The sequence below is a fragment of the Hoplias malabaricus genome, chromosome Y (genome assembly GCF_029633855.1).
Source record: "Hoplias malabaricus isolate fHopMal1 chromosome Y, fHopMal1.hap1, whole genome shotgun sequence".
NCBI classification, from domain to species: Eukaryota; Metazoa; Chordata; class Actinopteri; order Characiformes; family Erythrinidae; genus Hoplias; species Hoplias malabaricus.
The window spans coordinates 72213720-72241289 of record NC_089820.1 but is presented as its reverse complement, the minus strand read 5'-3'; the positions used below and the strand labels follow the sequence as shown (position 1 = coordinate 72241289).

The following is a 27570-nucleotide window of genomic DNA, read 5'->3' as shown; positions in this document are numbered from 1 at the left end:
ATTAGAACCATATCACAGCTCTGTGTACAGGAACACATTCCTCCGCTGACTGTAGCGCTCCGAGCTATGGACACAACCCTCGCAGAACATGTCTGTTCTTCCACACAGCTTAGAACGAGGAGATATGACACCAGAAAAGCACACCAGGTGCACTGCTACCACTGATGTCCATCAGTGACACAAAACCATTGTCGTGAACACTCCATCTACAAGTGCAAGTTAAAATTCTACCATGCACATTTAAAGCCATATAGCAACAACACCCAGAAATGCAGTTGGTTTCTCTGGGCCTGAGCTCATCTGAGATGGACTGACTCAAAGTGGAAAAAGTGTCCTGTGGTCTGACGAGTCCACATTTCAAATTGTTTTTGGAAATCATGGAGTTCGTATCCTCTGGGCCAAAGAGAAAAAGGTCTGTCCGGATTGTTATCAGCGGAAAGTTCAAAAGTCAGCATCTCTAATGGTATGGGGGTGTGTTAGTGCCCATGAAGCACTAAATACGACAACAGAGAGCCCGGATTGTTGAGCAACTGAAGTTGTACATCAAGCAAGAATGGGAAATAATTGCACCTACAAATCTTCAACAATTAGTGTCCTTGGTTCCCAAACGCTTATTGGGTTGTAATTATACATTATAATATAATATGTGGTAACACTATATTTTATAGCCTATGTTTTAGTGTGTATTCTCCCTTATTTAACTTCTCTATAGGAATCAGTTACTGAGCAGTTCCTACTTGCAATTAGGACTACATTGTAAGTACAGGGAAAGTACACTTCTCTCATCTCGTCTTATGGGTCTGGAGACAACACGCCAGTCACTCAGACCCCCTTCGGAAGGGGGCTTGTGTCCTTCGGAAGGGGTCTTGTGTCAGGCCATGTCCCATCTGTTGTGGACAGCTGAGCCAACCACGCAATGGACATGACTGTAGCAGTCCAGAGAGGAACAGGAGCCAGGATCCGTGGGAAGCGTAACGAGATCATTAGAGAAATACAGCTTATACCTGGAAGTCCTTATATGGCCACAAGTCCCACCGCAGGGCTCTGAGATCAGACACATGAGTGTGGACACACAACAAGTTTCTACTTTAATAGTCTGTATTTACACTTAGTTTATGCAACGGTACGTGACTGGGTGTGTGGGGTGGGTGTGGGGTCAGGCAGGTTGAATATGTAGGCCTACATATGGCCTACATATTCAACCTGCCTGACCCCACACCCACCCCACACAGTTGGATGCAGAAATGTAAAGTGACCCATGACTGAACTGTATTCAGAGGAAACCTGAAGATGATTTAAAAACCCTCTCAGCTGGTCACTTCATCTGAGATTTAGAAGACGATAGGTGTGTGAGGTCATCATCAACATGCCATTCCCATACACACACACACACACACACACACACAGACATCCCAGCAGCAGCAGTATGGAGTGTGTGGAGCTAAGGAATTTCTTCACTATCGCTCAGTTTATTAAATCCAGATGTGCCCAGGGGTTGAAGGCCGGAGCACCCGCTAACTTTAAGAATTATGTTTTTTTTGAGGTGGAAATCCTTGACCCCAAGAGCAAGGCCCAGCTCTGCTTCCTGGACAAGGTGCGTCTTCTAACTTTTTATTTCCAAGGGGTGACTGGGTTTGGTTTGTAGGACAGTGTTTAGAATCTTCTAATCGTTTATCTATCGGCTATATTCAGATGCTCCTCATATCACTCCACAGGCATATTCTGAGTGAAATTATGTTTTCTGCAAGTTTTAGAGCAACTTCTATTAACTGTGAATGGCTTTAATGTTGTGCTGGGAAAGAAAGAAATTCTAAAATAAGTTGCAAGGTTTTATGCAGGTCAGGTTTAATCTCAACTCTGCAGAAATGTGAGCTAATAAACAATCAGTGTTTGTTAAGTTGTTCAGGAACTGTGGATATTTCACTCAGAAAATCAAACACAGCTTTTCATTTTACTAATGTGTTTGTAAATTATTTTATGAAATGTAGAAATGGTGCAGATCTGAATAGAGTGTTCAGTTATAGAGTGTGTGTGCTGTTTGTGGTTTGTGTGTGATATCAGATTCTCCTGAGAGTTTATAAACCACAGAACTGAAATCTTATCAATAATCAAATGAAGCTTAGAGAAACTGAGGGGAGTGTCTCGGGCAGAGTTACGAACAAACCCTGAACATTTCACACCTCCCTCCTCTTTACTCCTTTACTCCCATACTCTCCTGTTTCTCATGTTCCTGCCCTCTTTCTCTCTGTGCAGGGCCATCCCTAATTATTGATGAATAGGGTGACTAAGCTTTAACCAGTGATTGATGAATAGGGTGACTAAGCTTTAACCAGTTAGGTCTAGGGGTAATTGCCTCATAGCAGCAAGGTTCTTTGATGAGGTACAGATTAAGCAAAGCCACAAGGAGCTGCTTGTGTTTGGTAGATTATTTTATCTGTGAGCATGGGCCCTGCTACAGTAGGTGTCTGGTCCAAGAATCGGCATGCCACGCTTGCATGACCTGGATAGGGCCAATGAAATAGGGCAACTTCAAGCTGCTGTTCAGCAAAACCAAGTTGTGGCATTATTTGGAGTGAGCCTTAGTACCATCCCCAAATTGAAGGCCAAGATTCATATAACGGGGGATGTCAGAGACAGGCGTCCCAATAAGACGACACCCCAGAAGATCGTTTCCTCACCCTGTCCACACTTGGCAGCAATCTGGAACAGACTGCATGCAGCCAATCTCCGGTCTCATCGGGCTGCCATGACTGCCCTTCACCATCAGGCCAGTTTGCGCTGGTGTCAGCAACATGTACACTGGGACCTGAACATGTGGAGGAATATTATGTTCAGTGATGAGTTCAGATTCTGCCTACGGCAGTTGGGTCGTTTGGTGTGGAGAAGACACGGAGAACGCTATGCTGATTGCTGCATAGATAGAGTAATATCTTTTGGTGGAGACAGTGTGATGGCATGTGGTGGCTTCTCCCTCACTGGAAAAATGAGGCTTTTCATCATTGGAGGCAATCTCAATTCAGATAAATATTAAGATGAATTTCTGTAACCAGTGACAATACTATATCTCCACAGTCTGGGACCAAACTCTGTCCTCCAAGATGGCAAGGCTCGCGACTACAGAGTGGGTTCATGCCAAAGTGACCAATGCAACCACATTGGCTGACGTGAAAAATGCTGGTTGAAGAATGGGATGCAGCAGTGTGTGACCAGGCTGGTGACCAGCATGAGGACATGCCAGGCTGTTGTGGCTGTTTATGGTTGTAGTGGAAATAGTGTGCACATGTTGCAGTGGCATTAGCACTATATAGCAGAGTCAATGATAATTAATTATTATTTTATTAATAATAAATTAATTATTTAATTCATGCTGCAAAGCTACATGTTTGGGAGCCATTAACTAATATGTAGTGTCCTTACCTGTCTTAATTTTAGCTTAGACAAGTAGGTCATCTTCACATATTATACAGCAGAATTAGCTAGAATTAACTATTATTAATGAATTATGCTCATTGACCCGCCGTGGGTTCTTGACTCTGAAATGGAATCTGAACTAGAAGTTATAATTCCATACAAGAAAGGTGCACACACAAACAAATAACCAAGGATTGGTTTTATTATATTTAATATTATTGGTATATTATTGGTTTTAATTATTAACCAACTAAATACATAGTATGTGGCTACCTTGGTTCTACATAAATTTGTATAAAACAAAAATGACTTTAAACACATGTAAATTAGTTCCACCTATTTTGATTGTCAAAACGGGATTAATTTCAAACAGTTGTGCACATATGTAACTTCAAATTGTTTTAAACCAATGGGAATTAAGGTTTGTGATTGTTTTATTTAACAATCTTTCAAAATGTGTGAGAGAACAGTTTTAATCAAGTTTGAGTCTGTGTCTCTCTGCATTTTGCAGAGATTCTCCTCTTGACCCTGGGACCTTGGGTCATAAACGTCCTGGAGTGAGGTTTTTTTATGAGCCTGCTCTGGATGTTAATCTCACATTTCGATCCTGGTTAGAGATGTTTCTGAAAACTAGCAAAAGCTTGGGTATTTAAATCACATCTTCAGAAAGTCAACATTTCTTATTAGAAATTAATACACATTAATCATATCCACTACATGGTTCATCCACACACTACTGAGGTTCCTGCTGGTTAAATTAATAAATTGTTAAATTGTCAATATGTTTTATTTCTCCAATCATCCAGTCCACCAAACGAGTCAATGGTAGAATAAGTTGGTTGGCACTGGCAGAAAGGATTTGACAAATTTTTTATGGGTGCAAGCCACTCAGCTCTACTGCTCATCCCACAAATGCACTTTCCTTACAAATGTGGCACCATTTAAAATGGAAATCAACAGGTTTTCCAACGGTATAAGATTAAGATCAAGAAGCATTTTTACAGCAAAAAAATAATCTACCACGTTCCATTTGTGTAATTGGGTTAGGAGTCTTCATAAGACAGTCCTACCGAGGACACCTCAACCACAAACTAGGCTTTGGAACACATCCAGATAGCAAAGGACCTGCCAAGGTTCTGGCCGAGATCACACACAATTTCTGGCCTGGATCCATTAAACAGATCTGGCCCGGAGTCCTATGGCAGAATGGGCCAAAACAGATCTAGTTAATGGATCTGGGCCAACAATGGCCCACTGCAGGGCCAGTTCTCAGTAAAGTCATCACTTCTACGGCCCAAATGCATGTAGCTTCATTTTTTTCATCTGGATCAGCTCTGGCCCAGATCCACACACTGGCATTTAAGATCCATTTGTTCTCTGCCCCAGATCCGCTTGCCAGCATTTCAGATTTGTTTGTCCTCCAACCCATAATCTGCATTTTCTCCAGCAGTTTTACCTTTAAAAATGAATTTAACTTCATCTACTGAAGATAATTTCATTATAAATGAAAATAATGAGATATACACTGTTTATTTCACTGACAAATTAAAGAAAGCTCCTTTTTATTACACTTTAAAAGATTAAACAACTATTAACTGTTTTTCTGTATTTCAGTTCACCACAAATTCTCAGTCCCTTGTTCTTTATATTTGAGTATTTTCATCATTTTACTTTAACTTCAATTGTTAATTAGAAGGTTTGCACCAGGCATCAAGTATGTCAGAGAAAACATCACAATATGCATAGGAGATTGCCCGAAACCATATAAGTACTAAAATATTTCACAAATATATATTACAGCGACTGGAGCATCATTACAAAATTTTGTAAAACACAACACTATACACAATAATGAATGTATTATGATTAACTTCAGTGGGAATGCCATTCAGCACAGGAAAAGTTGATTTAATCAAACACTTTATTTCATTACAGCATTAAAGGTGTACAATAAAAATCTAGATAATTTGTTGGGTGGTCTTCACATAGAGTCACAATTGCAACATTGTCACCTACGTTTACATGTGCAAACATCTTCTTGGACTTTTTTTTTTTTTTTCAAATCAAATGAAAAATGTTTGCATTATAATTTTAGATCTCCCTGCAAATGCAGATATTCATGTAGTCTCACCTTTAATGATTCTCTAGGGAGAGTCTAGTACCTTTCACTACTAAACATGGCCAAGAACCTCCAACTACTGCAGGAAAAGAAATTTGACTGACATGCGAAGGGACCAATCACAAGTCTGCTCTTTTGGCATGATAGTCTGACCAGAAGAGGATATATAGGTACCCCCTCATGAAGTTTGGTTCCTTGCAAGATTTTTTTTCTTGCCACTTGCCAACTGTGTTTCTTGCCAAGGGTGTTTCTATGATGCAAACACGCCCACTGGGAAAGCCCCTTGCATGACATCAGTTGTGAGTGGGCTTGGGTGTTAAAGGGACAGTAACATTGCTGAATAAATGAAGAAAGGTCAGAGGTTTTCAGCACTTTCGTTACAGATATTGATGCCTGTAATATTATGAGGGTTAATTTAAGAAACATTACAACTTTACAAACTTGAAATAATTGATTACTGTGCAACATATGTCTTCTGCATTAAACTCAGCTGTGGTAGTGGGCACAAGTGAATGCACTAGTGGCAGTGAGCAGTGCTTAATTTGTAAATCTTGAGGTAAGGGCACATCTTGTTCCAGCAGGATCCGTCTCAAATTAAGCACTGGTGGTGAGCACACACACACAAACACATACACACACCTGTAATTATAACCATATACAGCATTTACAATCAACGTGAAATGATCATTAGGTAACATTAAATATAGAAACATTGCTAGTTTAGAATTAGTAATGTCTGCCATTTGTAAGTACTGGTGTGACGCAGTTTCAACTTTAAGTTGCCTCCGCCAATGAGAAGCCATTTTCTGACATATCTGCCAATGAAACATAAGTGGGCATTCCTTATATGGGCATTCTTGATTTACAGAAACGCATTTCCCTGCACTTGGACTCTATTGTGTGTGTGTGTGTGTGTGGAGGAAGTTTGTAGTGGGAGTGGGCTGGTTTGGTCGCCTCAGGGTTTTATTTTTCATTTTAAAACGTTTGTCTTTACCTGATTTCTGTGAAGTTGCTTGTGACAAATCAAATCAAATCAAATCAAATTTATTTATATAGCGCTTCACGACTGATGTTGTCACAAAGCGGATTCACAGAATTCCAGTAAGCCAAAGATTTGACATGAAATGTAAAAACAAATGTAAAACCAACTCAAGCTCAAGAGCAAGCCAGGGGCGACAGTGGCAAGGAAAAACTCCCCCAGCTGAGGAAGAAACCTTGGGAGGAACCAAGGCTCACAAGGGGTGACCCATCCTCCTCTGGTCAATCTACTGGTGATGATAGTTAGTAGTCCATGAGAACTTCAGTGTAGGGACAGCTTCAAGGCACTTGGTGGTTGCTGGAGCGTGGGCAGCTGGTCTAAAGCGTGGAGGAGGGTTTCGACAGTCATCCATCAGTGTCCAGACAGACAGGTGGGCAGTTGTTTACTCGGAAAGATGTAAAGGGATGGAATTAGTTTTGAACTGTTTTGTGTTTGTAAAGTAGAAAATATGAAAATTTCCAGAGTGTGGCTAATGACTCCAGCAGATCTGACTATGACAGCTTTAACTAAAAGGAGAGAACCAGGAGGACACACAGACACGGGAGCATCCTGAAACACTGGCATCCCTCCGCTCCACCGTCAACAAACCTGAGTGATTGCGAGAAGCAGCGGGACGACAGTGTTGTGATGTGTTTTTAGCCTAGATTTGAAGATTGCGACTGTGTCTGAGTCCCGAACATTTTCTGGAACATTTCTGGATCATTCCAGAGTCTGGGGGCTTTATAAGAAAAGGCTCTTCCCCCAGCTGAGGCCTTCTGAATTCTGGGAACAATTAAAAATCCAGTATTCTGTGATCTGAGTGAACGTGGAGGCTCATAATAGGAAATTGTATCTTGAAGATATTCAGGAGCAAGCCCATGTAGAGCTTTATATGTTAATAACAAAATTTTGTAGTCAATGCGGAATTTAACAGGCAGCCAATGAAGTGATGATAAAACTGGGCTGATATGTTCAAATTTTCTAGTTTTAGTGAGGACCCTAGCTGCAGCATTTTGAACTAGTTGAAGTTTTCTTAAATTGCTGCTGGTGCATCCTGACAGTAGTGTGTTACAGTAGTCAAGCCTTGAAGTAATAAAGGCATGTACTAGTGTTTCTGCGTCCTGAAGGGATAAGGCATTTCTAATCTTAGCAATATTGTGAAGATGTAAAAAAGCTGTCCTAGTGATACTACCTATGTGTTGATCAAATGATAAATCCGGGTCAATTATGACACCAAGATTTTTTGCTGCTGAAACAGGTTTAACTGGAAAGCTAGATTTAAAATTAAATCTGATAATTTATTTCTTGCCACTTTTGGACCCAAAAGCAGGACCTCTGTTTTGTTGCTGTTTAGAAGGAGGAAGTTACGCAACATCCAGCCTTTCACGTCTTTTACACAGTCCTCTATTTTCTTTAATCTGTGTTTGTCATCGGGCTTGGCTGAAATATACAATTGTGTGTCGTCTGCGTAACAGTGAAAGTTAATGTCATGGTTTCTTATAACTGTGCCTAGCGGTAACATGTATAATGTAAATAATAATGGTCCTAAAATAGAGCCTTGTGGAATTCCAAATCTTACTTTAGAATAATTTGAATTTAGATTGTTTACTTTTACGAATTGATAACGTTCCGTTAAGTAAGATTTTAACCATAATAGGGCTGTCCCTGTGATTCCAACCATGTTTTCTAACCTTTCTATGAGAATATTGTGGTCTATTGTATTGAAGGCTACGCTTAGGTCAAGAAGCACCTACAGGGATACGTGGCCTTGATCAGAGGCAAGAAGAAGATCATTTGTTATCTTGACTAGAGCTGTCTCTGTACTATGATGTTGCCTGAATCCAGATTGGAATTTTTCATATATATGATTCTTATGTAGATATGAACTAAGTTGTTGGGCCATAGCTCTTTCTAAGATCTTGGACAGAAATGGCAAATTAGAAATAGGCCTGTAATTAGACAGTGTACTAGCATCAAGATTTGGTTTCTTGATCATAGGTTTAATAACTGCTAGTTTAAAAGCTTTGGGTACATGGCCCAGACTAAGGGATGAGTTTACTATAGTTAAAAGAGGATCAATAATAGCTGGTAGTACTTCTTTGAGCAACTTTGTGGGGATTGCATCAAGTGTGCAAGTTGTACAGTTTGCGGAGGTGATAATCTTCTCTAGTTCTAATTGTGGGAGTGGGTAAAAGGTTTCAAGTCTTTCTTTTACAGTTATATCATGTTTTATATCATTCACATCGGGTGGCAGCCAGGATGGATTTGATCCTGTGGCTTGAGTTTGTTGTCTAATATTCTCAATTTTATTATTAAAAAAGTCCATAAAATCTTTACTGGTGAGAATTGCTGGAATTGGTTGTTCAGAACCTGCTTGATTTTTTGTAATTCTAGAAAACACACTAAACAGTGCTCTCGGATTATTTTTATTATGGGAGATCAGCGAGGCCAGATATGCTGAGCGAGCTTTAGTGAGGGCATTTCTATACTCTCTAAGGCTGTCCTTCCAGGCAGAATGGAACACTTCAAGCTTGGTTGATCGCCATTTCCGCTCTAGTTTTCGTAATGTTTGTTTTAAAGTACGGGTCTTATCATTATACCATGGTGCGAGCTTTTTCTGTCTTATACTTTTATGTTTAAGTGGTGCTACCTTTTCTAAAGTAGATCGACAGGTATTTTCTAGGTAATCAGTTAGTTCATCTAGGTCCATTGGGTCTGATGAAGTTGGAACTGGGGTCGATAGTTCTGGTAGGTTTTCTATAAATTGTAGGGCGGTAGATGGTTTTATTATACGCCTTGTAGAATAGCGAGGGTTCTTACATATATTATGGCTAAAACGTAGCTCATATGAAATTAAGTAATGATCGGAGATTGCTGAGGATTGCGGTAAGATATTATTAGATATTGTCAATGTTAAGACCTAGTGTCAGAACTAAGTCTAAAGTGTGGCTGCAGTAGTGTGTAGGCCCTGTTACATTTTGAGTAATACCAATAGAGTCTAAGATTGAGGTAAATGCCTTTTTTCGTGGGTCACTTTCCTTCTCAAAATGGATATTGAAATCTCCTACAATTATAACTTTATGATTGCACACCGCTAGGTTTGTAGCAAAATCGCTGAATTCTTTCAGAAATTCTAAGTAAGGCCCTGGTGGTCTGTAAATGTTGCATAATAAAAATGCGTTCTTTTTTTTTTTTGACCGGATTTGTAATAATAGTGGAGAGAACCTCAAAAGAAGAGAAGGTGTCACATTGTTTAAGACTAATTTCTAGGGTATTTTGGTAAATTACACATACTCCACCTCCTTTGCCTGATATTCTTGGGCTATGTGCATAATTATAGCCTAGGGGGGTGGCTTCATTTAGTGCTAAATATTCATTTGGTCTAACCCACGTTTCCGTGAGACAGAAAACATTGAATTTATGATCACTTATAATATCATTTACGATGAGTGCTTTTAAGTTTAGTGATCTTATGTTGAGTAACCCAAATTTTAATTCTGAGGTGTTGCTGCTAGGTGTTGTGTATGATTTAATAATGATTAGGTTGCTGAAACAGGCTGATTTTGTTTTTCTACTTTTACATTTAGTTCGGGGGAAAGACACAGTCTCAATACAGTTGAACCTGGGTGACGCCTCAAGACAGTTCGCAGACGGTCAGTTTAGCCTGTCTGTCTGCGGCCTGGTCCCGGCTCTGGATTGTCAGCAGCTATCTACACTACTCTGCTGACTAACTAAAAGACTATGTGCTATGCTGCAAGAAAGTAAAGCAGCACCCTCCCGCATGGGGTGGATACCATCCCTACCTATAAGACCAGGCTTGCCCTCAAAACGTAACCAATTGTCTATAAAGCCCACTTGATTTTCGGAACACCACTTGGACATCCAGCAGTTTAACGCCCAAAGTCTGCTGTAAGCTTTGTCGCCACGCCGCATTGGTATGGGGCCAGAGCAGATTACGGCATCAGACATCATCTGGGCCAGTTTAATCACCTCTGTAATATTACCCTTAGTTACCTCAGACTGCCGCAGATGAATATCATTGGCCCCTACATGAATGACTACCCTCGAATATCTCCTATTAGCTAACAGTCTAAGGTTGCCACTAATATCCGGCGCTCTGGCTCCCGATAAACAGCTAACTGTTACTGCCGGCGCCCCTAAAGGAGTAGCTAATTTCACGTGTTGAACAATAGAGTCTCCTATAACCAGAGCACTCTTAACAGGCTCCTCAGCGGGTGCTTCGCTGAGCAGGGCAAACCTGTTTGACACGCGAATCGGAGGAGCGTGGTGTCCCAGTGGGCTAGCTTTGGCCTCAGCGTTAGCATCAGCCTTAGCTTTCCGGCTATGACGCCGAGACGTCACCCATTCACCCCGCTGTGAGGGCTCTAACGCCGGAGTCATGGGAGTGCTAACTCTCCCTAAGGCACCCGGAGTTGCTAAAACTGAATCTTGCTGTTTATCCCTTAACAATAATAAGCTCCGGATGCGCACTTCTAACTGGTCCACTTTATCCACCAGAGAGCTAACTAGCTGACACTTAGTACAAACACAACCACTATCTTTATCGCTAGAGGTGGAAAAGGGGGTTAAACTAAAACAGTTGTAAAAACAGTTGTAAAAACAGTTGTAAAACAGACAACAGTTGTACAAAGTGCTATACAAATACATTTGATTTAATAACCTAACGGTTCACATATATTTTCCACTCACAGATGTAATATTATTGACGATTTTCCTCAATAAATAAACTCCCAATTTATGTGATTTTAATAAATTTGCCCAGAATGCTGGTCATTTACCATTTAGTTACTGAGAGTTAGTAGACTTAATATGATCTGTTCTAATGTTATGGTTGTGTGAAAAAAATTTAAGGATTGATATGATGTTTGATGTTTGTCGAGCAGGTGGAGCCCAACGCTACAATCGGAGAAATCAAGAGACAGCTGCACAAACTGTGTGAGTGAACTCTTCACCCTAGCTTCAATGGAGTAAACAAATAAACAAGGAAGTAAACAATAACTGTGATTATGTTTTCGTTCTGCTGTGTATAACAATATTAAAAAATATATTGACAATGAAGAAGATAAAGATGGTGATAATGGTGTTAAATGTTTCCAGATCCTAAGTGGTACCCATCAAGACAGGCTCTAAAATTGCACCCAGGTAAGAATACATAGGTGATGGTAACAAAATTAGCATATCATGAAACAGTTGATTTAATTTTAGTAGTTCCATTCAAAAAGTGACACTTGTATAGTATACTCATTCATTACACACAGACTGATATATTTCATATTATAATATAATGTTATAATATTTCATATTATATTATTATAACTGACAACTAATGAAAACCCCAAATTCAATATCTCAGAAAATTACAATATTACTTAAGACCAATGAAAAAAATTATATTTAGAAATGCTGGCCAACTGAAAAGTATGAGCACGTACAGCACTCAATACTTAGACTCCTTTTGCCTGAATTACTGCAGCAATGCAGCGTGGCATGGAGTCAATCAGTCTGTGGCACTGCTCAGGTGTTATGAGAGCCCAGATTGCTCTGATAATGGCCTTGAGCTCTTCTGCATTGTTCTTCTTCCACTTCACAATACCCCATAGATTTTCTATGGGATTAAGGTCAGGCAAGTTACCAGGTACTAGCAGTTTTGGCACTGTGTGCAGGTGCCAAGTCCTTTTGGAAGATGAAATCTGTATCTCAATAAAGTTGGTCAGCAGCAGGAAGCATTAAGTGCTCTAAAACTTCCTGGTAGATGGCTGTGTTGACCTTGAACCTCAGAAAACACAGTAGACCAAACCATCACTGACTGTGGACCTTGATTTCCAAAGGACTTGCAAAAAATTTACTTTCATCAGAGAACATAACTTTGGACCACTCAGAAGCAGTCCAGTCCTTTTTGTTTTTAGTCCAGGCGAGACGCTTCTGACACTGTCTCTTGTTCAAGAGTGGCATGCGGACATAAGGAATGCGACAGCTGAAACCCATGTCTTGCATACGTCTGTGTGTGGTGGTTATTGAAGCACTGACTCCAGCTGCAGTCCAGTCTTTGTGAATCTTCCCCACATTTTTGAATGGGTTTTGTTTTACAATCCTCTCCAGGGTGCGGTTATCCCTTTTGCTTTTACACTTTTTTCTACCATGTTTTCCTTCCCTTCGCCTCTCTATTAATGCGCTTGGACACAGAGCTCTCACACAGCCAGCCTCTTTAGCAATGACCTTTTGTGTCTTGCCCTACTTGTGTAAGGTGTCAATGGTCGTCTTTTGGACAACTGTCAAGTCAGCAGTCTCGCCCATGATTGTGTAGCCTACAAAACTAGACTGAGAAACTATATATATATATATATATATATATATATATATATATTCTCATATATAATTGCAGTCCAAATAAATATGCCTTTAAAAAATAGTAATTTTAGGAAATTTCTATTTGGAAGCCCTTGTGTTTACTGAACGTGTGGTGAATATTCCCGGGTTTCAGAAGGAAAGGCTCTGAACGATGAAGACATTCTGGAGGATTTACCGGTCGGAACCACAGCCACCATCTTCCTGCAGGACCTTGGCCCCCAGCTCAGCTGGACCATGGTGGGGACTTTATCTTCTTCATTTCCATTCAATACAGATCTTTATTTTTCAGTGTCAGGACCCCCACAGGACCCACTCAGGGCAGGTATGATTTGCGTGGTTGATCATCAGCAGTCCTGCTGGAGTTTTTAAACCCTGTATCCACTCACTGTCCACTCTTTTAGACACTCCTACCTTGTGGGTCCACCTTGTAGAAAGTCAGAGACAGCGGCTAATCTGTCTGTTTGTGTTGGTCGTTCTCTATTCCTTCATCAGTGGACAGAGGACTTGGTTGGTGGACTATTCTCAGTCCAGCAATGACACTGATGGGTTTAAAAACTCCAGTCTTCAGTATGATACACTCGTGCCAGCACAACACACACTAACACACCCCGCCACATCAGTGTCACTGCAGCATTAAAAATTATCCACTACCCAAATCATACCTGCTCTGTGGGGGTCCTAACCATTAACGAACAGGGGGAAAAGTGGGATAAGATGAAGAGGTGACATTGGGTAGGATCTGGGTGTTTGGGTTAAAAGTGCTATGTGTGGGGGTTAAAGGTACTGTGTGTGGGGGTTAAAGGTGTTGTGTGTGGGGGCTAAAGGTGTTGTGTGTGGGGGTTAAAGGTGTTGTGTTTGGAGGTCTTCAAGGTGCTATGTGTGGGGGTTAAAGGCTCTGTGTGTGGGGGGGGGGGGGTTAAAGGCTCTGTGTGTGGGGGGGTTAATGGTGCTTTGTGAGTGTGTTAAATGTTGTGTGTGTGGGGTTTAAGGTGCTGTGTGGGGTGTAAAAGTTGTGCTGTGTGTGGAAGTTAAAGGTGCTGTTCTGTGTGTGGGGGTTAAAGGTGCTGTGTTTGGTCCCATTCTCTCTGCAGGTGTTCTTAGTGGAGAGTATCGGTCCTCTCTTTATTTACTTGCTGTTCTTTTACCGAGTGCCGTACATTTACAGCCCAGAGTTCAGCTACAGCAGGAGCCCCCATGCCATCGTCAGGTGGGGGCACTACAGGCACCGCAGCTGTTCAAACGCAGTAAACAGTAAAAAATGAAAACAGAGTAAACACACATTATAAAGTAAAAAGTGAACATACAAAAAATCATAAACACATAGTAATTAAAGAGTAAACACACAATTAACAGTTAATTGTGCATATTTGTGTATGTTTGTGTGTGTGTGTGTGTTTGTAGATTGGCCTGTGTTTGTCACTCTCTTCATTATATAAAGCGGTTGATGGAGACGATCTTTGTCCATCGTTTCTCTCGGGGAACTCTGGCTCTGCAAAACATCGCCCTGGTCCACATGCACGCTCTCATCAATTTCAACACCCTCACCATCCTCATACTCCCCACCACCACCTCACTCTCTCCACCCTGATCACTGCCCTCACCACTCTCACCATCACCTTCACCCCACTTCACCATCACTATCATCCTCATGGCCCTCACCATTACCCATACACTCCCCACCACCACACTTACCATCACCCTCACCCCTCTCACTATCATTCTCACCAACCTCTCAATCACTCCCACCACTACAATCAAGATCACCCTCAAGACACTCACCATCACTATCACCCTCATTGCCCCATCACCGTCACTGTCTCCTTATCATGTCACCACCATCACCGTCATCTTCACTGCCCTCACATCACCTTCACTTAGTGTTGTTACAATACCAAAATTATGACTTTCGATACAATACCTACCTAAATATCTTGATACAGATACTGAAAAGATACCATCGCAAACACCTAAAATATCAGGAAAAGTAAAGTACATTCTCTACAAACTGACGGCGTATGTTTGTTAAGTGGAGGAAACCGGAGCACCCGGGGAAAACACCGAACTCCTCACAGACACCCGGATCGGGACTTAAACCCACAGCCCCAGGATCCTGGAGCTGTATGACTGCAACACTACCTGCTGCGCCACCATGGCGCCAATCAGGAGTTTAGAAAAATTAATAAATTCACCTTAAAAGGAAGCAAACGTGTCTTTTGCAGCACTTTTTGCATAATCATTCTGATCTGTGCGAACTGCAGTGCAGACTGATTGTGCTGCTCCATCTCTGGTGCAGACGAGCCGCGTCGAGGGAGCTGTGCAGAAAAGCCAGGGAGAGAGAGCCGTCTCTCCCTCTCACGGTCAGTCCCGGTGTTCTAACAAGTTGTGCTACCGACGATTCTCTTCTATATAAAGTAGCTAAGGTTTGTGCAGAAATTTGGGTGCTAGTTGGGTATTTTTATTTTTAAAAAAACTCGCTAGAGGGTCTGAAAAGTCACTAAAACTAGCAGCAAAATCATTAAGGGAGGGTGGCAAAGCGCTGCGGGTGCACACTGCCCAACTGTGGCACTCATTGGAATTACCACTCTTATTTTAAAACACTCCTTTTTAAAATACTGGTACTCATTATATGGGGTATTGTACCATTTTTTAAGTATTGAGATTTTCTAGTATCTGTATATCGTGCACTACCTTCACTACCCTTACCATGAACCTCACCACCATCACCCTCACTGCCGACACAAACCTCACTGCCCTCACAATCACCCTCACTGCCCCTTACCATCACCCTAACCAAATTAACCATCACCCTCACTATCCTCACTGCCCCCATCCTTCACATGCCCTATCACACTTAGTAATAAGGCAAAATATTCCAATATATTAAATTAAAATGTATTGTTTATTTGTAATTTGTTGAAGCACTGACAATTACCTCTTTCACTTTTCCTCAGGTTTATATTATAATACACTCCTGTTTCCTTTCAGAATTGTGTGTATTACTGGGGCTTTGCTGCGTGGTTAGCATACTACATCAACCATCCCCTCTATACCACCCCCAGTGAGTAATGACTCCACCCCTCACTAACTCTACACCAACTCCAGTGAGCAGTGAGTACTGACAAAAATCCCTCACTACGTCTACACCACCCCAAGTGAGTACTGACTGCACCCCTCACTAACTATACAGCACCCCCTGGGGTTATTGACTCCACCCCTCACTAACTCTACACCACCACCACTGAGGAAGGAACACGCCCTGGATAGAGCACCACACACTGACCCAGTCACTCCACACTCCAGTATCCAGTTTCCTCCCACAATCCACAGACATGACAGTGTCATACACTCACTCCACCTACCAGTGAGTGTATGTTTGGACTGTGGGAGGAAAGTTGAGCACCCAGAGGAAACCAGTTGTAAAAAGTGCTATACAGATACATTTGATTTTATTTATGAGTTTCAGGATTAAGAAATCCAGAGACTTTAACTCCGGATTTACAGAACTGGGTTAGTTGCTTTCATCCTGAATCCTGTTGTTGTGTTTTTCAGCTTATGGGAAACTCCAGATCTACTTTGCGCTGCTCTTATTTCTGGTTAGTTTCACACACTCTATCCTGAACCAACACATACCCCTCTAATTTAATTTATTTAATGACTCAAAAATACACAACACTGCACAGCAGCCATTACACACTTTAAATAATTGAGGATAAAAAAAACAATAAAGCCCTAAGACCTATCTCCACTATGATCCTCTTCACTAAGAACAAACTAACAGAATGGACACTAATGGATCTCACTAACCGGACACTAAGATATACACCAAGAAGACAGACAACAAGGTGGTTTTCCAGAGGATATCTTTCGTATAATACTCTCAACGTATAAGAAAATCCAGTGTTCCACTTGCTTACATATCACTGGTTATCCTTTTTAAATCAGTTTAAAAGCTCTTTCAGAGCTGCAGAATAAAGAAATGTCTTCATTCCTGATTGTGTTTTAAAACAAAATGGAATGAAATTTGTGGAGCTTCCTGGTGTATAATGAGCAAGAGTGTCTCTAAACTTATCAAAGTAAATTGTTAAATTCCCTGGGACCCTATTTTTAATGGTAATGTCAGTAAGCAGCACCTGTATTGTCTACTCTTCCAATCTAAAACATGTTGACTCTAAATGTAGACAAAAATTAAATTTTAAGACAATCCTAAGGAATTTATTTTGAGCTTGGTTTAGGGCTGATATCAGTGTGTGTGGGTGTGTTTACAGATCTGTGAGTGTGGAAACCTCTCCATTAACCTCACTCTGAACCACCTCCGCTGTAACGGTGAGACTGACTGGGTTGCCCCAACCAAAACATGAACATTTTACTGAGGACAGTCACTGTGTCCAAAAGTGTGTGGTTGCCCCTCCTTTTAACTGCTCCCTTTGTTGGCACAGTAAGTAATGGGATGCTCTGGAGCAGCTGCACATGAGCTTAATCCCAAGCAGAGGGGAGAGGATTTTAAAGCCCCCAGCACTGGGCTGTGGATAGATGGAGCTCCATCCAATTCCTCTGGGATGACTTGTGATCCAGAGGTTATATGATGCTTAATGCCATCAGACAGCAATGGTCCAGTAAAGCCTTCTAAGGAGAGTAGAGACTGCTCCTGCAGTGAAGAGAGATAAATGCCCCTGATTAATGCCTCTTAGGTCAGGACAAATATTTGAGGAGGTGTCCACACACTTTTGGCCATATATCTGTAGATGTATTATTTGAAGAGGTTAAACCTGTATCTGTTTTTCTCTGGATCATACGCTTCTTTGACTTTCTGGTGGGAGGGATATTGAGTAAATCTGGGTATTTTTGCTGGACATGGCAATCCAATTGATCATATGTTCTCTGTTTACTATGGTTTGGTCAGGGTCCAGGCCGAGGCAGATCCCGTACCCGAATAAAAACCCCTTCACCTGGCTCTTCTTCTTTGTCTCCTGCCCAAACTACACCTACGAGGTTTGTCATCTTTAAAACTCCAGTGAAAAAATCCTGGGCCAAAACCCCAACACAGAACATGCTCTGAAACATCCCATCAGCACCATATTACATAAAACACACTAAACTAACCCATGCTGGACCCAGTGCACCCAAACTTCTGCAAATCCTCAGACCTGGGACTTCAGCAAGGCCTTGGTCTCACCCACAGATTTCTCAGCTCTGCCTGGGTGTCCTTCTGACTGAGGGGGGAGTGAATTCTGTCTTTTCCCCTCAAGCGTTGCCTGGAGCTGCAGCCTGCCAGTGCCAGGAAACAGACCAGCTGCTTTAAACTTCAACATCTGTACAACCGGATGGAGCTGACCTGGGGATAAAGTGTCCACATACGCATTACACAACAAAACACAACGACAGACAATCATCACACAACGACACAAAATAATCACAAAACGACACAAAAACATACAACACCCAATCATCACACAAAGACACAAAAACACACAGACATTACACAACAATGACACACAGTCACACAAGAACCAAAAAATAAATAAATAAATTTTAATCACATGAAAGCCACATCAAGCTTGCAAGCTGCATGAGTCTGAAACTGAAACACACTGACGCTGAAGGATTTTGATCTCTTTCTTCTCAGGTCCACATCGGTTGGTCGATATATATATATACAGCACTACAACAAAGTCACCAAACATTAAGAACAAGCTCTATGCTACAGAAACAACACAGATGCTCCAACAAATACTTAAATCAAGCCTTTTGATATAAAGTGTGTTTTGATATAAATGCCCTGCTCAGATCTTCGCTAAGATGCATATGAGTCCTAAGCAATTCATTCTATGACATTTTGACTGGACATTCGATAATGTAACGAGGACGAGACTGTCTTTTAGATTGTTAGACCAATATGAATCTTTCACTTCAGATTTTATTGTAATTAAGGAACAAATTAAAATAATACATTACTGGCAAAATACATGGACAGATTCTGCTTTGCCATTGTTCAAAAAGGTTACTGACAGTCCGGATGGCATTTGGCTTAATAAATGTCTGACAACAAAAACAGATTAGCTTTGTTTTTGCATTGTAGGAAATGTCCAAGACTTATCTGAGACTGAAAAGATACTGCGAGTATTTTAATTTTCATTTCAGTTTCCTTCAGTTGGGCGGCACGGTGGCGCAGCAGGTAATGTCGCAGTCACACAGCTCCAGGGGCCTGGAGGTTGTGGGTTCGATTCCCGCTCCGGGTGACTGTCTGTGAGGAGTTGGTGTGTTCTCCCCGTGTCCGCGTGGGTTTCCTCCGGGTGCTCCGGTTTCCTCCCACAGTCCAAAAACACACGTTGGTAGGTGGATTGGCGACTCAAAAGTGTCCATAGGTGTGAATGTGTCTGTGTTGCCCTGTGAAGGACTGGCGTCCCCTCCAGGGTGTATTCCTGCCTTGCGCCCGATGATTCCAGGTAGGCTCTAGACCCCCCGCAACCCTAAATTGGATAAGCGGTTACAGATAATGGATGGATGTTTCCTTCAGTTTCTTTAGGACAGATTTTGCCATCGTACATCTGCAGCAAACCCCGGTGTGTGTAAAGCTGTGTTCTGTTTCAGGTGGGCGCCTGGCTGAGCTTCACGGTGATGACGCAGTGTGTTCCAGGTTTCGTTTTCACTCTTTACATCTGTATTACATCTGTAATGAAGGATACCTAATTCTGTGTCTAAACCCCTCTTCTCTTCTCTGGTTCCTCCACAGTGGCGCTGTTCACCTTCATAGGCTTCGTGCAGATGAGCATCTGGGCCCATGGGAAACACAAATCCTACCTGAAGGAGTTTAAGGATTATCCTGAACTCAGAAGTGCCATCGTTCCCCTGTTGCTCTAAAAGCAGAGGTTTGATCCAGATTAAGATTAAGAACATGTTTACAGTCAGGGATTAAAGGCAGTAAATCCTGAGAAATTAAACCTGACACTAGTCTTCACTGCACTGTAAACGGGATGTTGTTAACTGTGTTTGGAAATTAGATTAAAAATGTTCCAGGTGGGTAAACACTATCTGTGTTTGTTCTCTGCTCCTAGTGTACTAGTGTGCGTGTTTGTGTGTGTGAAAGATTGTATGTTGTACAGTGAATAATAAAAGCAGTTATCATTTCCAGACAGAAGCTGTTAGTAGTTCTGGTGCTGTTCATTTTTAATGATATAACACAGTATCAGTAATCAGAATCAAAACCATTCCACACTGTACCCCAAACCATTTCCAATAAAATAGGCAAAGATTGTGCTTGTGCTTGAATGATTTTAATGCTGCTGTTAGCAGTGTAGACATTATTCTCTGAGAGCTGCAGTCCAGAAGAGTAGCATCTGAAATTTCAGAGTCTGTAGAAAGGTTCAGAAAATGTGCAGCGAATGTGAAGTGGTAGAAATAGTAGAGAAACAGGCACGGCTTCAGCGGCATTCAGATCTAATCCTGAAGACTATCTCCAGAAGCACAGAGAAATCTGACCCGCTCTTTAACCCAGGATTAATAAAGTTCAGAAGCTGAGGTTCACAAAATCTCAGGACAAAACATCACAGGGTTAGACCACAATAACACCAGGGGAAGACCCTGAACATGTTGGGATATCTAGAACACAAATTCAGAATGTAATCAGCTGAGGAACCTTAGGATCCCAAATAGCAGCATCACAGGAGAAGAGCATCCCACAGTTCAGTTGAGGTTTATTAAAGGGTTAAAAGTTAATTTGGAGCACTTTTGTTGTAAAATTTTTAAACAATATAAGACAAAAAGAAAATAACCAGAGTGCAGAGACGCTCGAAACCTTGGACAAATGTGGGTCAGTCCAGGCTAAGATGCAGCGCTTCCGACCCATTGTCAGTTCTGCAGACTATATGAACCACAAGTGACCCCCGTATTAAGCACACTCACTCAGCCACAAAACACATCTGACACAGTCCTGGCTGACCGGGGCAAACTGGACTTGAGACAAAAGTGGCCCAAACTGACCTCTGGCAATATGGTCGTGATCAGTTGTGGACATGGCCCTCATGTGGTGAGCAGGAGCAGTGCATTCAGGTGCTATCAGTCCATGTGTCCAGTTTTGCATTAACAGCGGGGATATGGGCTGGACCTAGGCCAGAGCTACTGTGCTCTCGGGGAAGGACTGGACCTCAAACCACTCCTAAAAAGCTCTATATGACTGAAATGAAGATATTTATTGATAAAGCTGAAAGATCACCAGGGCATCATCCGCAGCACAATTCAGGTGCAAAACCGCAGCTCTGTGAGTGTATATGGAGGGTGGAGGCGATTAAGAGAGGAGAGTGGATGATGGAGGAGGTAGATGTCTGTGTAAAGAGCTCAGTGACTGGAATTATGTGATTATGAGCTCCACCCTGTTGTCTGCTCTGGGGTCTGATCCAGGGTCTGCTCTGTTGTCTGATCTAGGGCCTGCTTGATTGTCTGATCTAGGGTGTGCTCTGTTGTCTTATCTGAGATATTTTTTGGCATCTGCTCTGCTCTGTTGTTTGCTTCAGGATTTCTTCTGAGCCTGCTCTGGTACTGCTTCTATCTAGGGAGTCTAATATAGGGTCTGCCCTGTGACTGATCTGGGATGGCTGCTGTTGTCCTGTTGTTATCTGGTGTTTCTGGAGGTTGTGGTGAGGGGAGAAATCTTCTTCTCTCTCCGAGCTCCTGCTGCTCTAGGAAGAATCATTACATCCTCATCCTCACCTGACTGCTGCTTCGCAAAGTTCACAAACACCTGCAAAGGAAGAAGAACGAGCGTCAGTGAACACCCACACACACACATACACATACACATATAACTGGAACATAGCTGTGAGGATCTGATGGAGTTCAGCCTCATAAACATCTGTGAGGAGCTGTTGTTGGGGATTAGTTCTGGATAACACACACCATTCCTCATCCCAGAAAAACTCCATCACTCCAGAGAATACAGTTCCACACACCACTCTAACACACTTTGACCATAGGCATTTATGTGTAAACAATTATTTAAAAATACACATTTAAATGATGGTTCTTTAGTAAAGGAAATGGTTCTAATAAGAAACCTAAACACTTGAAACTTTTTCATGATTAAAGGGTTCTTTGCATTGTGAATGGTTTCTTCAGATTGATGGAGAATGCCTTTAATCATGCAAAAGTTTTCAGGGTTCTATATAGAACCATTTCTTTCAATAAAGAATCCTTGTAGAACCATCATTTTTAAGTGTGTACATCATAATGGAGTTCATAAAACTGTATGTAAAGTAAAAATGTATAGGTCTGGGTTAGAGCTCTTTACAGATTTCAGAGCTGTAGGGGAGTGTTGCTGCACTGTGGGTGAATATCTCACAGAAGTCTCATGTCTGCATAGTTATTTCCCTGTGTCTTCATTACCTGGTCCAGTGTGGTCTGAGAGACAGAGTAATCCTCAATGTTGAGTTTGTCCTTGTTGGTGGCCACCAACTGAAAGATTCGCGCAAGAGACGAGGCCGAGATCTCGTACTGAAGAGTGTTGTAGTGTTTCTCTCGCTGGACGCAGCCAGGAAAACTGCCGTCCATAAATGTCTCCGCTGGAACCAGGTCCGGAGACAAACCAGGCCGGACCGCTCGGATCTTCATCGTCACCACATAACCGTCACCAAATCTGGATAACACACACACAAACCAACTATTTTGAACTACTTTCCCATAGTGCAGTCCTTCTCTATTTCCAGACACAGCCAGAACTCCAAACTAAGCAGCATTTCAGTGCTCAAACACCAGACAAATCTCTGTCTCTTTCTGCCCCTCGTCCCCTCTTCAGTCCTTCATCGGGTGGGAGCTCATTACCTGACCAGAGAGTCAAGGCATGACTGTAACAAGCCCCCACTGCCCAGCCTCCAGGGTCTCAGCCACAGGTCTAAAAAAATTACTCACAAATATAACCTTTGTCCTTAATGGCTTCAAACATCTGGACTAAAGAGGTGAAATATAACTCCTGTGTCCTGAGACAGACTCACTTGTATTTGAGGTGCTGGATGGTGCCGAGACACTTGAAGGTTCCGTTGACCATGATGGCCAAACGCGTGCAGAGCGCCTCGCACTCCTCCATACTGCAACAACACCCGATATTATTATCACCCCTGTGACCACACGCCCACCCATGCAAAGATTTCACTGATATTATAACTGTTGCACTTACCATGCCCCCATGCTAACATATCACAAATCACAGATATTATAAACCTCCCTGCAGTGACCATGCCCCAACCCACACACCCCACCCACACAGTTTTCCCACACACCACTCACTCCCAGATATCACAAATATTATAAGCACCCCTGCAGCAATGACAGCAATGACTCTTTAAAACAGGTTTAGAGCAGAATCTCTGACACATTCAGACCACTAGGTGTCAGTGTAGCGACTGATTATTCATATATGTCCACTATAACAGTATCCTGAAGCACTTCTGTATAATCTCTGACCTGTGTGATGTCAGAACCACAGCTCGTCCATCCCTAATAATGCTCATAATAGCGTTCCAGAGGAACCGTCGGGAATGAGGGTCCATCCCTGTGGTGGGCTCATCCTGGAATGGTTAGTGCAAGTATTAGATACTAATTCTTAGCTCTACTGTATTTCAGAGGAGAGAGAAAGTGGGTACGGAGAGGATTAATGTAGTTTAGTGTCTCACCAGCAGGACAAGGGGGGGACAGCCGATCATGGCAATGGCGGTGGACAGTTTCCTCTTGTTTCCACCACTGTACGTCCCAGCACATTGTCCAGCATACTCCGATAAACCCAGCTTCTCAATACCCCACTCTGCCACCTATAAGACAGAGGAGGCATTGCAGTATCAGAGAGACCAGCTCTCACATGGCGGTGCAAAGTCCTGCTGCTTACAGAACACAGCCCTGCAGAGATACCTCTGTGAACCAGGTTCTTTTTTAGTCCGTGCTCTCTTACAATTCAGCTCGAGTAGATACTAAATCGTGATGTGTAAACACTGCAGAGCGTTGACTGGCCAATCAGCATGAAAGGCAGAGCACCAGCACAAACTTGCTACTTGTAAAATCTTTGAAGTTACGGTAGCTTTCACATTTGTTTTTATTCGACTTCCCACAGCAGTTTGTATATTACCCAGAGGGGTTTTGAAGAGGTTCAAATGGCCCTTCGGTCAGAGGCAGATAAAAATCCTCAGTGCAAAGTGCAAGAAGGAAAACTATGAGAACTGGGCATGGAGCCATCCAAAAACAACAACAATAACACGTGAATACACAATGAGTAAACAGTGCCTAAATATACCGCCAGCATTTTTGTGGTAGTCAAAGCCTGCGATTTCCATTAGAGATGGGTCATGTGACATCCCTGGCTCCATTTCACATGGAGCTCTGCTAGTGGAAATGCAACCATGTAAAAGCGAGTCAAGCCGATCTCATGCGGTGGAAAAGCACCATTAATGTTAGAGTGATATGAAGCATATACTAAATATAGTTCATTATCTGACGTATAGTGCACTACTTTAATGCAGAATCTGTGCTCTAGTGTGGAGGGAATTATATGAGTTGCAGCTCAAGCTGTGAGTAACAAAAATGTCATGTGTTAATATTTTGTGTGCTAGCTGCCAAACTCACACAGGTTAGTATGTAGTATATACTCTTTAGTATTAGTGTGTGGTACATAATTGGGATGCAGCACTAGTCTGTGGTTGAGTGTGGGGGCTGAAGATGTTGTGCTCACTCTGCAGATCTCTCTCTCTGGAACTCCTCGGAGGCGAGCGTAAAGGTACAGATGCTCTCGGCCGGTCAACAGCTCATCGATGGCGTCAAATTGAGGACAGTAGCCCATGTTCTGGTGCACGTCCAGGATGTTGGTCAGAATACTGACAAACAACAGCACACAGTCACTCAGATGTGTTAAAAATTTAAACACTCAGAGAGTAATTTTCATATGTTCACATATATCAGGATTAGTTTTAGAGCATGCATTATTATTATTATATTTTATGTTTTCCAGGCAAAGCACCTGTATCCTGCCACCGAAGCCTCGCCAGATGTCACGTCTGTGTCTCCCGTCAACATTTTAAATGTGGTTGTTTTTCCAGCACCGTTTACGCCCAGGAGCCCAAAGCACTATGGGACAATCAGACCAGACATTCAGGGCTTGAATTTAATTTTTTCATTATCATTCATAAATCACATCATTTCACAAGCACACAGGGACTGCTAAAGCAATTTCTGCTTTTTGCTTCTTACACACATACACTGGAACACTGCTGTGGAGTTCAGCCTCATAATCATCAGTAAGGGCCAGGGGCTGGTGTCAATGATTAGTTCTCGATCACACAAACCACTCCAGAGATCACAGTTCCACAATTCAGCACACAAGATGAACTTATGTCATGGGATTGTGTGACCAGTTTGAGCACTTGACCAGCGGGAAAAATGAGGGATTCCACTGATGGGTTAAATGGGTTAAAAGTATAAATTTCCCTGTACTGCTGTGCTCTCAAAATAGAAACACATATCACACACTCTGGAGCAATCTGTAAGATATTTACTGTACTTAGTCATAAAATGTGTGATCATAAATTAAGGAAACAGTCAAAGCTAAAACACTTTTTCTTTGAGAAGTGCAAAGTCCAGGTCGGAGCTCCTATGATCCCACCCTCCGGGGTCTTGCCTGTGATCCCGCCCTCCAAGGTCTTGCCTGTGATCCCACCCTCTGTCCAATCATTTTCAGTCCAAGCCCACCGCTGCTTTGTCTACATACATAGTGCAGCCATGAAAAGACCAAGACAGAATTTGTCTTAATTTTACTGAACAGAGAGGAAATATTGGCCTTGTGTTAAAAGCAAATTGTTCCTGAAAAAATATAGAAGTACAGACACCTATGTATAGATTAAAAGGAGTAAACACTGAACAACTGAAAGGTGTAAATACCATTGTTTGCATATTTTAAAGAAATTGAGGTAGATACATTTGTGTTTCTCTGTGGTGTGTGTGTGTTTTAAACAAATTAAAGAATAAAATTTGTGTTTGAAAGATCTCACATATTTGCCTTTGTAAGGTAGAATGGAGAAAGCACAGCAAATATAAGCTTTCACTATGGGTAGATGTTTTAGTGACATGATGTACACTTCGTTGTGTGTTTTAAATGGACAAAATAAGAAATAAGAATTTTTTTTCAAAACCAGTTTTGTTAATGAGAGTTATTAATTCTAGCACTAGCTTTAGCTTCACACAGCTGTTTAAGGTGGAAATGAGTATTCAATAAGAAGCTGGAGATTAGACTCTTAAACTGACCAATTTAAGGTGGACCTAAATGCTTGAATGTGAATGTTGTGAATAAGAAGTAAGGATCTGGAAGCAAAAACACCAGCCTTGTCTAGTCTAAAATGTTAATGTGGTTTAGACAGTAAATTCTTGTAAATGCAGGAAAAACAGCGGTGGCTCTTTTCATTTTTTGCCTTTCACTTAAGTAGATTAAAGTTTAGTGACATCACATTCAATTTGTTTGTGTGTTTTAAATGGATGAACTGGAATAACCGTTGCTTCAAAAATTATCAAATGGTATGGCTCTAGCTTTGGCTCTTAAGGTGGAACAGAGCTTAGTAATGCCAGTAAGACTCTTAAGTAAGGTGGAATTAAATGTTTGACTATCAAAATTGTGAATACAAAGCAAAGTTCTGCCTCCTTTACGACATTTATGGTAGTAGGGAAAATCGATAAGTAACACCAGCCTTTTTAGTCTAAATATTTAAGGTGGGTTTGGACAGTACAGACTTATAAATGCAGGGAAAGCAGCCTCTCATTCAATTATTTCCTTTTCTTGAGTAGGTAGATGTTTTAGTGAAATGATGAACACTTTTCACTGTAAATATTCTGATTATGGCACATTCTTCTTAGCTATTATGGCCCAAAATTCCTAAACTTGTGTCTTGATTATTTGTTCGGTTTTCCTCAAACTGGCAAAACTGAATGACCTTCATGTTTGGGGAGGAGGCAGACACTCGTCACTGTTCTGAAACTTTTTTATAAACTGTATTATCGTTCTGATTTTAAACTCTTGTTGTCAGTATTACAGATTGCTCCTTTAATGTATCTGAAATCACAAATTATAAGGAATTTGTACAATATTTTGATGCATAAGTACATTAAAAACTCCAGAACTTTAAAACTCTGTCTAACTATATATATAACTATATACCTCCCCAGCAGGAACCCCCACACAGATCTTGTCCACTGCCGGCCTCTTCCTGTCCACATATGTCTGTAAACACAGAGAGAGACTGCCATTCTGAGAACACACAGGGTAAAGACAGGGGCTTTGTGGAGATCAGGGAGAGAAAAGAGCAAACTGTTTCAGTTCAAAAATCAGGAAAGACATATTTACTCCACAGTTCCACCAACTATACATTACTGTGATTTCTGGGAGAGTTGTAACCCAGAGTTGCACTGTTGTCCACTCAATATGGTTACCACTGGAAACCAAGGCAGAACTGCGACTGTTTGCAGGCAGTTTTTCTAGTCTTCTTCAGTCATGAAAGGGTTAATATCACACACATCACAACAATCAGTAGAGTCTATCAAATGTATCATTATCAGTCTATTTAAGAAAGTCTTTATCAGACAACAGAACAACCAAGCTCAATTTCTAGCTCTAAATCCTTAAAATTAATTACAAATA

General features: G+C 41.6%; 2 protein-coding genes across 2 annotated transcripts in view; one reads left to right on the top strand and one right to left on the bottom strand.

Moving 5' to 3' along the window:
• The first annotated feature begins 1426 nt into the window (after nt 1-1426).
• On the top strand, nt 1427-19775 carry LOC136679499 (very-long-chain enoyl-CoA reductase-like). The gene is made up of 12 exons (XM_066658060.1): nt 1427-1594; nt 11453-11504; nt 11667-11711; nt 13051-13154; nt 14009-14124; nt 14319-14424; nt 15903-15975; nt 16467-16510; nt 17183-17240; nt 17818-17906; nt 19506-19551; nt 19648-19775. The coding sequence occupies exons 1-12, from the start codon at nt 1427-1429 to the stop codon at nt 19773-19775; spliced, it is 1029 nt and encodes a 342-aa protein (XP_066514157.1).
• A 461-nt stretch (nt 19776-20236) lies between these two features.
• Nucleotides 20237-27570, bottom strand: part of LOC136678521 (retinal-specific phospholipid-transporting ATPase ABCA4-like) — a 76345-nt gene continuing 69011 nt past the window's right edge. The window contains exons 27-34 of the mRNA XM_066656568.1: nt 27091-27153; nt 24907-25013; nt 24622-24763; nt 23576-23710; nt 23367-23470; nt 22898-22990; nt 22293-22542; nt 20237-21651 (exon numbers count right to left, since the gene is read on the bottom strand). Of these exons, the coding sequence (XP_066512665.1) occupies nt 21523-21651; nt 22293-22542; nt 22898-22990; nt 23367-23470; nt 23576-23710; nt 24622-24763; nt 24907-25013; nt 27091-27153 (1023 nt within the window). The 3' untranslated portion in view covers nt 20237-21522. The remainder of the gene's footprint in view (nt 21652-22292; nt 22543-22897; nt 22991-23366; nt 23471-23575; nt 23711-24621; nt 24764-24906; nt 25014-27090; nt 27154-27570) is intronic.

Bases quoted from the DNA above. Each gene is read 5' to 3' on its own strand.
- LOC136679499 (XM_066658060.1), top strand. From the start codon at position 1,427: ATGGAGTGTGTGGAGCTAAGGAATTTCTTCACTATCGCTCAGTTTATT. The intron at 11,712-13,050 runs GTAAGAATACAT...CCCGGGTTTCAG, and splicing joins GGCTCTAAAATTGCACCCAG to AAGGAAAGGCTCTGAACGAT. The intron at 17,907-19,505 runs GTTTGTCATCTT...GTTCTGTTTCAG, and splicing joins GCCCAAACTACACCTACGAG to GTGGGCGCCTGGCTGAGCTT.